Genomic DNA, 12,823 nt, shown 5'->3' on the forward strand with positions numbered 1-12,823 from the left:
CATACTCTATCATGCATTTGCAACACAAACTGCACCCAATGAATTTACTGAAACATCCCTTAGCAGCACGAGCGATATTGGACAACAATCCCTTAACGATATTAATTTAAAAAACAAAACATGCACGCAACCTAGTTTGGCATTTTTGTACTGCAGTTTCTTAATTGTTGTCCCACATATACACATAAACCAATACATCTGCAATAAACTAATATCAACCAGCCTGGCTCTACAGGGAACAACATGACATTATTATTACTTTTCTGCTTTTTTCGACTATATTGCTCATCTACATGAATGCACCAATAAATGACCACATGCCTCATAATTCTGAACATCCCCTTTTGGATTTTATTTTTCCTGTGAAAGGGTCGTTCCATTGTGTGTTGAGGCTCGGAGACTAATCCCGGGACAATCGCAGCCATGCTGCAGTTAGCAGAGGTCAAAAATCACCCACTGAGGTGAAAGATTTACAAAAAGTCAAAAAAACTTTCTTTTGTCTGGCATCAGCTGCATGTGTTTAAGACCATGTGGCGAAGTGGTTTCTATTGTGCAGAGCAGTGCGCCTTGTGACACGGATAGGGCATTGTTGATGCTAAGCAGACAGCGCAGAGTGGTGGTGGCACCCACATGGACTGAGCTCAGCGAGGGTTTAGCGATTTAAAATGTGGTCATGAGATGACTAAGGCAGGGGGATTAGACCCTCTGAGATCTGTGCCTCACTCGCGATGAATTAGAGAAAATGAGAGGTTTAGTGGACCACTGGGCTCTGTTGACTTTAGATGCAGCTGAATACATCATCTACTTTCATGCACTGCATGTAGGTTTACTTTTCAGCTTCCTATTACGGGGTTATTCGAGAGTAAATGAGAGGGAAGGTCCCAGAGATATTATCGTGTAGTCCATTTGAACGTTGTAATGATGTGTTTTGTATGTACTAGTGCTGACTTGTGCTTGGTTTGGTCTAATTCTGGTTCAGTTTTTTTTATTATTTTGTTTCATACAGTGTCCCTTTGAACAAAACAAACATTAGAAAATGTATTCTTGACTTCAACAGAAGATGGTAGAGCACCCATCTGCTTTTCATCCATATCATTGTGACTTTCCCCTGCCTGCTCCACTCCTTCATGTCCTGCAGCTATCACTTTCTCTTGACACTAGGAAATACAGTGGCCTAAAAGCCAACCGCCTGTTACTGCCTATCATATGTTATCCTGCTTTCCATTATGTAATATCCTGTATCAAAATGTGTAATAATATATTATAGTCACTTTCTGAATGTAGCTTTAACGTAATCCTTTAGCCATATTCCACATCATTAGAACAACTGGCCTAGTCTTTACCGGGGATATCTGCTAGTTATTTTGGCTGTATTTTCACAGGCCTGGTGGAGCCCGCCATTGTCACGCTGTGCGGTGCCGCATCAAGCAGTGAATACATGCGCTTCAAATGTGGCCGCACAACAGTAGATAAGCAACCCACACTATTGTGGTCCTTTTTTGGCAGCATGGCCAACAAACTCAAGCTTTGTCTTGTGCTAAACTGGCTCAATCCATGTGTGGCTTTGCTGGTGGCCAGAGAGAAAGTGCTGTTTACTAAAGTCTCTGTAGTTCTCAATACTTTTGCAGCATCTAATTAAATCTCTGTGGTTTGGAGGATCTTTTCACTCCTACGACAACTGTTATTGGGGGCTATTTGGTTTTGGTTCCAGTCAGTTTTACACATTGCAGGGAGGAAGACGAAACAGCAATCGGTCTGTGAGGCTAACCATTATGCACGTTCTAATATACTATTGGATATTGTTCGTTAACGTCACATCTTTACTTATTTATTAATTAAGTCATCATTGCCATTAATCTAGAATACGTCCTTATCATCCCTGCAGATGTTCATCAAACATAACAAACACAAAACATTGCTTGTTCTTCTACCAAGAACAAGCAATGTTTTGTCTGTGAAAGTACATTGCATAAAGAGGTGCACAGAGTTTATCATGTTCAAACCATCTCATCCCATCACAATAATCATGAGAGCCCTTGTGGCCCACATTAAATCTTTCATTTGCTCCTAGCAGCACAGCAAAAGCACATAATGGTGTTTATACTTTTTCCCATTAGGGTCAGTGTTTCCAGCCGAAACACCCAGGCTAAACACCCCAACCTTTTTATGTCTGTATTTAGACTCCGCACCAGTCGGCTCAGCACACTTCCCCATAGGGAATATGATAAAATGTGCTTCGTAACAGAGGTGGGAGGGAAAAAAAGAAGTTACATAATTAGGAAAACGGAATGAACATCAACTGCATAATAGCTTTTCATTTCTGTGTCAAGTGCACATTGAGGATACTTTTCGCACTGAGGGCTACTCTGTCCCGCAGCCACATGCATACAAAAGCACTCAGAATCGCTCGTCATAATGACAGTTACATCATCATATCGAGGTAAGCACAGTCTGCAGTGTTAGTGATTGAAGACAAACAAGTAAATTAAATGTAAGAGCAATGCATCAGGGGTTTATTACCCCAGTGTATACACTATTGGTTTTGATCATGTGACTGGATTACTTTGGAGCTTAAAGAAGGGACAGTATTTGAGACAAATGCAACCTTTAAGACCAGGATACAATGTATGTAATTGTATCAGGGTAAGATGGGGCTGCACAGGTTTACACACGTGTGGCTTATACAATTAATTAAGCTTGATTGGCTGTGATATTTACACTCCGCATTCATAGCTCTGCTTTGTTGTAGCCAATCAATGGCTCTGGATTCATAGGTCAACTGTCTGACCAATCACAGGGGTCTGTTTGGATCACACCGTGATTAGCTGCTCTTTGCTTTCAAAGCAGGCTGCAGCTGAATATGAACATTTCTTTGATTCGGCTGCATGCTGCTGATGTGGATTCATTATTTTTGATCTGATTTTGTGAAAAGGTATTTCAACATCTTACAATTTAAACAAATTCTTTAATTGCTTTTTAGTACAACAGTGTCAGTTTGTAGTACACTTTGACAGATGGATGAATAAGTCTGGTAATGACAGCCATAATTGTGCACCCCTATATGATATGTTATTATGTTGATATATTCTAGTTCAGTTTCTGGTTGTAATTCTTCCTGCCATCATGAAGCTATAAGTTAAAACTCCAATTGTCAGTAAACATTTTTGAGAAATTCCCGAAATTGTACTACATACTGCAATCAGTGCAGGCCATAATAATAATAATAATAATAATAGAGGGAGTGATTACTCGAGCTTAAACCAGTTTGATATCTATTTGGGAGAGAATTGAATGGCCTAACCAAAGTTGATTTAGCATAAAATACATTATTGATTAAAGTTATTTGGACATACTCTTGTGCTATAAGATAAAGCATTAAAGGTGCACTGTTTCATAGGAAGTAAAACGATTTGGACAAGAAGATTTTCGTATATCTTTTGGACATTTACTGTTAAATAGGTGTTTATCATGGCATGGAAAACGGAAAAACTAATGAAGTGTAAAACATGTTTATTTCAATGCGGCTTTAAGAGCAAATAAAAAAAAAAGTGTGCGCTCCATTCAAAGTCTACTGGCTCATTATTGTCCGTCCTTTCTTCAGTTTCCTTTCCTTTAAACGTCACTGACCACCTGGATTAGTGGACCTGAGCATGATCTGTGCAGTTTGCTGACGTCATGTCCAATTTAAACATTTAGTTCTCATAGTGAACTTAAGGCTTCCCGGTGCAGCTGAAATTGTCGGGGAGTGTGAAGGGAGAGTCTGGCCCAGCAGTGCAGAGCATGAGTTACAGTGCCCTCTCAAACGTCTCCTTGTCTCAGTGATCAAATACCTTCATTATTCAGTTAATGAATTGTCTTGGTATCTATGAACTGGAGAGCGATAAGGCTTCAGCACCGGCTGTTTGCCTCGATGTTTAGCCTGCTTTCTGTTTGGTATTTGAATGCTATCTGTAGCTGGGTGTGAGCCACAAGCCAGTCTGTTAGCTAATCACTGCCGTCATTAGAGCACCAGGGCTCCCTTTCTGCCACTGATTACATCCCACAGTAGGTAATGAATAGCTCAGCACTGGTCAAGCACACCGAACCGAACTGACTTAACATTTGCTTTATTTATTATTCATTTTGTTGGATTTCTGTGGAATTTGGGTCATGCATGCATGTGTGTTTCTGTGTGTGACCTTGCTGAAAGCATCAGGTTGGTTTACGTTTCCCTAGTTTGGAGTTGCACAGTAGAGTTGAGCAGCTGGCGTTACGTTACTGTGACGGGTATATTAAGTGCTTGATTTTGCTTGTTGTTGCCAAGTTTAGATCAATTTACAGGCCCAGGTAAGACATTACACACCTGTGACGTCACCTATTGAGACCTTTGGGTCATTAACTATGACTGATGCACTGTGTGGTTCTATTAAGACCATAAAAGATAACAACATAACTCCCCATTTCAGATTAAGTAGTGCACCACTCTGCTCTGAATTAGAAACAGGTGTGGCTGAAGGAGGCTTTTTGTGCTGGGTTGGTTTACCCAGTTCTATTTTACCGTGTGCAAGCATTGTTTATGTTTTGGGAATTTGACCATGAATGATGATTTCCTGCTTAACTGTGTTTGATATAATTGTAAACTGTATATCTTTCTTCTGTCTTTTGGACGGTTGGTCGCACAGAACAAGACTTTTGAAGTCACATTAGACTCAGATACATGCATCACTATTTTCTGCCATTAAATAGATTAAACAATTGTGCTCTTAAAAAAAAAAAAATCAATCACATGACTAATTCACCCTGTGCTACATTCCACCCCTTGACCACAGAACAGCCAATCATACTGTAGCAATGGTCAGCTCTGACCAGGATCAGAGAACTACACAGCTTTCATTCAACCATTTTCAGATTTTCTTCATTTTCTGGCTGGTTTTGTGGATTTCGAGCTCTTTATGGTTATACGTTGGGCCTTAGGCACATATAATAGTGATACTTGTTGCCTGGAGAGGTTGGAAGGAGATATGAGTTTTTGAAATGTTACGTTTCAAAGTAAAAACCTGTGGAGTTAGCATTAGCAGAGTACAGCACATCATTATAGCACTTGAACTACTGAAGGTAAACTAAATATACACATGCTGCTTTTGCTTTTTAATGTTTGTAACCGTAGAAGAATATAGAGCTACCTTGCTTTACAGGAACCATGTAACACTGTGAACTGTAAGCTTTAACATCTATCTTTATCTTTTTAACCTGTTTGCGATTCTGAATATATCCTTCATTTTATATTGTAGACCCTTCTGTCTGCTTCTCTCTGAAATATTTGTTTATTTATTCCAAAAAAAAAAAAGATAATATTTCTTCAGGGAGTGCAGTTAGTGACAGTGGGGCTCCATGCAAGATCTGACGAGTATAAGTGGGGGGGCGGGGCTTAATGAAGGGTTCATTGACTGATACATATTATTGACTATATACAGTATTTTTTTTTAAAGCAAACAACCTCAGATACCACCCTCATGAAGGAACAATTGCAAAATATTTTGGGGAATAAAGTATAATATGTTTGAGAATGGTTCACCGTGTTATATCTAACAAACTAAACTAATAAACTAAAGAGAAATGAAGAGAAGTTTTTAAATGCTGCATCAGTAATCTGTGCAGACTAACCCTAACAGTATGAAAACTGCATTCATATAATCAAGTTTATTCTAAGAGGTAACTTGATGTTATGTTATATCGGTCATCCCTGTGTGTTGATCAGTAAAAAGTCACACAAGATATGCATATTTTACAGAAAGTAAAACACCATCTGTAGGAGAAGGAAATCCTTTTTTTTCCAGGAGGTTTCTTCAATTATGCATAGCATCTCTCTTCTGGAAATCTGCCATCTCAGTGATTCTGGACAGGTGTGAGTCTGAACATGTTGTACAGCTGTGTGGCTGCTGTGTGGCTGCAGACAGTGATCTTTCTTTCCTTCCTGAGCTGTATGCTTTTTCTTAAAGGCATTTGCTAATGAGAGGAACATGTGAGAAGTGCGAAAAGGGTGGACACTTAGTGAAGCTAGTGGAAATTGAGAGTCTCCTGGGAGTGCCAGGAGGATTGATATTTTTACATAAAATGTTACTTAGTAACATTAATTGTCAATTTACCGTGTTACCAGTGCTGAGTGGGAGCCAGCGTGCATTCTGCATTCTGCAAAAGTCAAAACCATTACACACACGTACAATGGGAACGTTTCCACTTCACAAGTGCTACAGGTCTTTGGCAAAGAGTAGAACATATACACACAGAAAAGCGTCTTCTTGCTGTGTGGAAGGAATGCTGAGTCACTGTGCCAGCCCCTTGTGTTCTTTATTGTTCCAAATTCATTATTCTCATGTCTGCTTGTTTGGTATCAGTCTATCAAAGCATTATAATTGATCTGTATTGTCTATATGAAGCACAATCCATTTTTTATTTATACGTATTGTTCTCCACGTTCCTGCAAAAGTGCAAAGAGTGTTAGTTGCCTGCGGGTGTTTTAAATATGAATATTACAGTCTGCTGCTATTATGATACTAATTGGGATGTAATAGGGTTGTAAACATGGTAATTAAACAAATACTCCTTGTGTTGCATTTTATTTGAGTACTCTGACATTATGGGTAAAACCGCAACCATGGATAACTAATTTATGAGCCCATGTGCTGCTGGCATCTTCCAGGTTTTATGACTTAGATCTTTGCATAATTTATTGTGCTTTGTTTTTCACTTGGTCACTTGATCAATCGGATGACATGGCTCTGCAGTGTAAATGAGGATGGGGAGAGGATGGGGAGGAGCCACTTAAGAGGCAATCTGGTGCTTTCCTTTCACTGATGAGTACGCAATTTTCATTACCTACACTAAGGGGAGGAGGTTGATGCAAGATGGATGAGGATGTCAAATCTCTTGAGAAATGACTTTGTTCTCTAGTTAGCATATGAGGCACTTTGTTGCGGATTGTTCAACTCAGTTTGGGATTCCAAGGAACTCGGTGTCTCCGACTGCTTTGCACAACTTGGACAAGCTTTTTATAATTATGAGGATGAATTTATAACTTCTTTAAAGTATGATTCATTTGGAAAACAAAGCAAACATAAAGTGTAGCTGCAGAAGTGATTACTGTCTGTAATGTATGATATTTTACTATCCATCCTTCTTTTATGGACTTTTAGCAGAATCATATTGTGTTGTTTCAATCTTATCATGAGGTTATTCTACACATTTCTATTGTCTAACGCAATGCTTTTATGATTAGAAACTACCAAAATAAGTTACTTAACCTTTTGTTTGATCTTGCGTAATGCATAACAATGTAACACAATTATTTGCATTAAGCATCAGTTTGATTATTTTATGTAATCTGTCAAACATTTGATGCATCTAGGGATGGATATATGTCCTATATTTATACAGGGGGATCTTATGATTGCCTTTTTTGACATTGTTTGTTTTTCACTAAAAAGGATGTTAAGGCCCTGTCACACATATCCGTATGCCGGCACATACGAAATATCGGCAATAGGTTGATATAAATTAAGGGTAAGTGATCGTTTGAAGGACGCAGACGAGACGCCGAACACGCCAGACATACGGCCCTGTCACACAGTTCTGTATGGCACAAACATTTATATGAAAATTAACTCAAAATGTGTCAGAGTCCAAATACGTCCAACTTTTCCACAGCGGTGTTGTAGCTGACGCATACATAACGTATACATAACAAATTATTATACGTTTGTCAAACATTGATAGCGTATCACTTACTCATTTAAAACGTATCAGAGCGTCTGGACAACGGAGCTGGAAAAGTGCCATCTGGTTCACGTCATGCTGATGCTGGAGAACGGCTAACATGCTGAACGCTAGCTGTACTGTAGAAACACATCTAATAAATTACTCCATCGTCAGGCATCATCTTAACATAGGGTAGGAATAGGTTATCCACTCGTTATCAATAAACTGGCTGTAGGGTTCACCGTCAGCCGACGTAGCCTTCATCTAACGTACCTTTAACGTAGACACGTAGGTATTCACGTACTATATTCACCTACGTATTTACGTAGGTAAGTATTCACCTACGTATTCCGTATTCACGTATGTCTAACGTAACGTAACTTATGTGTAACGTCTGCATATCTTATGAAGCACACGTCGGGTATGTCCGGTAATTTTGAACATGTTCAAAACATCAGTGTTCAACAACGCACCCCAGCGTAACACAGTGAGCTCTTAACTAATACTACTTATACCTTACCTTATATCAACGTACACCAGCGTGTTGCCGATATTTTGTATACACCATATTTTTGTATATCTTATGCATTTGTTGGGTATTTGTCTGATACATTTTGTATTAGGAAGTGATGCGATATCAATAGGTTAGACATGCGTATCTGTATATGTTCACTTTTCTGATCCGATCCGATGAAAAGTTGGACGTATTTTGGACACATTTTCGTGTGCATACGTTTCTGTCATATGTGTGACAGGGCCTTTAACAAAAAATGTGTCTATCTGTGATGCAATAAAATATGTTCCTTAACAAAATATAAGGTTAAGTGTGAATCCAGTATGTTTTAGTGCCATTTAAAGAGTTGTAATGATATTAGATGTGAGATTAAATTGTCATATCATCCCATGCCTGGTAAATATCCTTGTAACTACAGTGATAATGATTTCAACCATATAGCCCGGCTAAAGTATTTATACTGTTGTGTCATAAGAGATTGTTGGAGTCGTACATCAGCCATATTTTGTCAGGGAATTGTGGCTTTCTGCCTCTAGTCCATTTTGTTCTGCTTCAGTGGTTGACTTTGCTTTTACATATTTAAGAGACAATGATAACCCACTCAAAAAACCCTCCACTGTCAGCTATCAAAGAGAAGCAGCTTCCACATCTCTACTTAACAGCTGGAAAACAACAGTGTGGTGTCATTACTTCCCTGCTTGAGTGGTTACCATCTCGGTTTCACATTTTACAAAACTGAATGGACTTATTTTGACATAAAACAGACTAAGAAATTTGTGAGGACAAGTGGCACCGCTGGTTTCATACAGCCTACACATGAAAGGAACCTTTTGCTGCTTATTATGTGAATGTCCAAGCTGTGCAGGCTCAACTTTTACAACCATTAGTATTTATCTTACAATATGTTTCTACACGGCGTGCAAGTTCTTTTAAATGTGTCAGTGCAAACTGGGTTTTAACTTGTTTATTTTGTAAATATGGATTCTAAAGAACCAAAAGCTCTATACAATTTTATTAATCTACTCACTTGTTGAAGTTGGAAGAATAGAGTTTCCACTTTTGAGAGGTTTCTCACCTCCAAACACTGAACTGTAACAAAAGGCAACTTTTTGTCAACTTTGAACAAAACTGCCTTGAAAACAAATTCACTTCTGGATGGTATATTGATGTGCTTGTGAAATTAAAAAGTAGTTTTCAGCGTGTTTAATCTTCTGCAAGCAGTAAAGACAAATTAGCAATTGATTTGTCAATTTAGATTGTCACTTTAACCAAACCTTCAGTGAGTTTCCAGTGCGTCTGATTGGCGATTAATTAAAACATATTTACTAATTTCTACTTCCCAGGAGCAGAACACTAACACCAATACCTTTTTGTTTGTTGTTTCCTGCCGTTTGGCTTTTAAAAGTTAATGAAAAAGTTGTGATTTTTGTTATTTGGACATGTCTGACAGTCTGTCAACACCAAAGCCCACGAACAGGAAGATGTGGAAAGAGAACTCGATGCCGGATGAGAGGCGATCGAAGGAACACAGACAGAGGAAGAAAGACGGAGACAAGCAGTTCTTTTTTTCTTCCAGGGAGCGCAAAACCCCTGCACATGGGGAATAAAGAACTATATTTTGACTCTCTGTGTAATCCATAACTGTGATTGCTTCATTCACTTCTCCCCACCCTTAAACACTGTCTTCTTTTTCTTGTCCACCCCCCTGCATCAAAAGTTTAATCTCTCTCCCTGTCACCAAAGAGATATGATAAGAGAGCTACTAAAAATATAGGCAAAGCATTGTTATTCGGCAGAACCACTTGACTTGGAGGGAGTTGTGGTTGGATAACATGATAAACATTAACGCAGAGTGGAATTAAACTGTTGCACTTACAGCTTCATGAAAACATTGCATTGTTGCTGAAAGTACAGATATTTGTTCATGACGTGACTCCTGGGCTGTTATGAGAGGACTGCAGTGGAGCCATTTTTCTTTCAGCACTCTTGTCAGCAATCTCTCTAGTATCCCTGTTCATTAAGTTTGAAGGAACATCGTTGTTAGCCTATGTAAATGAGAAGCGGCGTTCCCATGTCAACCAAAAGGAGATTTGGAGGAAACTGAAGAAAGAAATGACTTCCCTCTTCAGGGTGGCTGGTTGTGCAGGTCTGAGTTCTCTCGTGTGAAAGGGATCAAAGCAATCTTACTCAGCCCTGTTAAGAAAGATAGATGTACGAATGTGGGAAATCAAATCTGCTTCAAAAGGGAACACCACTGGGAGCCGGCGAGATGAGAAGGCAGTGAGAAAATAGGAAACCAGAGTGAAATCGCTCTTGTTGCATAGAAGAAAACACCGCTATCTCCTGCTGCCCACTGACTGTTCATTAAAGATGTCTGTTGTTTGGGAGCGTTGGATTCAGGGGGGTAACATTTGTTTGGGTTTATGTCTGCACAGATTTGGTAAGAAAGCAAGTACATAAATAACACATACAGTACAATGTGTGTGTGTGTGTGTGTGTGTGTGTAAAAGAACGTGAGTGAAAAGACAGGGAAATCACTATACAAATGAAGAAGTGCTGATAGTATGAGTCAGAGATTTTGATTTTGTCAAACATGCTTTGATATGATAGTGTTGCTGCTTGTGGGTCCCCTCCAGTCCCTTTAGCATATGCTATGCAAGCTGATTTCACAGCTTATCGCCTGCTCTGAGAATAAGCCTTGTGAGGAAGGTGTGACATCAAATAGCTCAGACAGACAGAAGCTAAAAACCTTGTATTCCTCCTACTGACACCTTGCTTTCCTCTAGCTCAGAGTGGAGGCTGTGTACTATGGGTTTGTGTGTGCGATGCACGACAAGGCTCAACATACAATCTGTACGTACTGCTTTGCTTGTGATTTCCACTAAAGCCTGAATAGGTATTTTCAGTTTGATTTAAGCACCATCATTATGTATTATGTAAAAACACTTCTAACTTCTGACGAGGATTATTTTGTTTGTGCAGTGTTATGCCGTCAAATTCCACCAGCAATGTATTTCTTCTTGCGTTTGTAAATATTCACCTTACATTCAGTAGGCGTAGTAGTGTGAGTGGGGGGGGGGGGGGGAGGGGGGGAGGAGTGAGTGCCATCTCCCTTGTAAACAAAATGCATGCCCCTTGTTAACCTGCCACCTCTCCTCTCCATCCTGTAGTGGCAGAGAGTGCAGGGCCAGAGGGGTTGCTTAGTTGAATATTTTAGTCTAGTCTGGATGATTCATTGATCCTTCATCTGACTGAGGTTTGTGCAAGTTAGAATCCATGGCCCCAACCATGGCTCTGAAATATCAATAGCCTAACTGCGCTCTATATTGATAAAGCGGTGGCGCTGTCCGTGGTGCTGAAGTAGCAGACTGATTTGAAATTACACATTTTTCTCTCAGTCCCACCCTCCTGTCAGTTTTCTCTTGGATCTATAATATTCTTTAAACTAGCTGTGGTGCGGTTTCAAAAATACAGAACCAAAAGAGTGCTTTAAAAAGTTTGTAGTGGTGTAGTTTGAGGATGGAGGCTGGGGTCAATTTGAATTGATATTGGTTAAGGCTGGAAACAAGTATCACAACTTTCAGAGAAACATCTCAAGCATAATCCATTATTTTGAGTATTTTAAAGTGTGTCTATATTTAGTCATATTCCAGCTAAATTAAACACACTGCCACCGCTTAGATCCTTATGCACGACCCAGTAAAGCTTGGGAAAAGAGGCCGGCTATCTGGAATTACGACCTGTCCTGTGGATTGCATGTCTGTAGTGAGTAACACGACGGATTGATTGGGAAAAGAGTGCCCTCATTGGTGGCCAACCAACCACTTATTGTTAGGGAAGGGAAACACTGAGCGCTACCTTGCTTTCGAATCCTCCAAGAAAAAGATCGGAAAAGGTTTTCATCTAAAATAAATTCTCAAGTAAATTAGACGGAGACTTTGTAGATTGTGATCTATGAAGTTGTGTTATACTGCCCAGCCCATGAGACGATACAAATGAATTTATATCCGGGAGTCACTTTAAATCTGCATGTATAATAAATCAAAGTATTGCTGCATTTTCCCAAATCAGTGTTTTGGGGTAATCCAGAAGTAACTGCATACATTCAGATTGATCCAGATAATCCAATGGATTATTGTATTTACTGTAATCAAAATTGGATTGCAAGATTAATGTGTTTTATGTGAAATATGAACCTAATGATTATGTTGTAGGTGGATGTGGTGTGTGTTGTTCACAGATGTTGTGCATGAGGGCAGGAGGGCTTGACGATACATGAATGAGAAATCCTCACTCCCGTTTTTTTTTTTTTTTTGTCCAGGTGGGCAGGCAATAAAGCTTGACAGAAGATGCGACGGGGGTGGTGGCTCGTCAGATGGCTGGGGACAGGAATGGCAATCCTCTCTTTGCTAACCCACAGCTGGGGCCAGGACACAGAAGGTATGAGCAGCCTGCACTGTGGCCGACACCCTCAGACCTTCACTTTTTCAGTTAACTGTAGCTGCACTGCCAAGAGGAAACTTGTAATGTGGAAAAGTCAATGTTTCTTTTGTACCAGTATGGAGGGAAAAGTCT

The 12,823-nt window shown here is 39.6% G+C and overlaps 1 protein-coding gene across 3 annotated transcripts in view; it reads left to right on the top strand.

Annotated features, from left to right (window-relative positions):
- pcdh15a (protocadherin-related 15a) overlaps nucleotides 1-12,823 on the top strand; it is a 192,623-nt gene that overhangs the window by 50,391 nt on the left and 129,409 nt on the right. For all 3 annotated transcript variants that reach the window (XM_029449878.1, XM_029449876.1, XM_029449875.1), the window contains exon 3: nucleotides 12,570-12,688. In XM_029449878.1, coding sequence (XP_029305738.1) covers nucleotides 12,598-12,688 — 91 coding nt within the window. In that variant the 5' untranslated portion in view covers nucleotides 12,570-12,597. The remainder of the gene's footprint in view (nucleotides 1-12,569; nucleotides 12,689-12,823) is intronic.

This window comes from Cottoperca gobio, chromosome 15 (assembly GCF_900634415.1).
Source record: "Cottoperca gobio chromosome 15, fCotGob3.1, whole genome shotgun sequence".
NCBI lineage: Eukaryota > Metazoa > Chordata > Actinopteri > Perciformes > Bovichtidae > Cottoperca > Cottoperca gobio.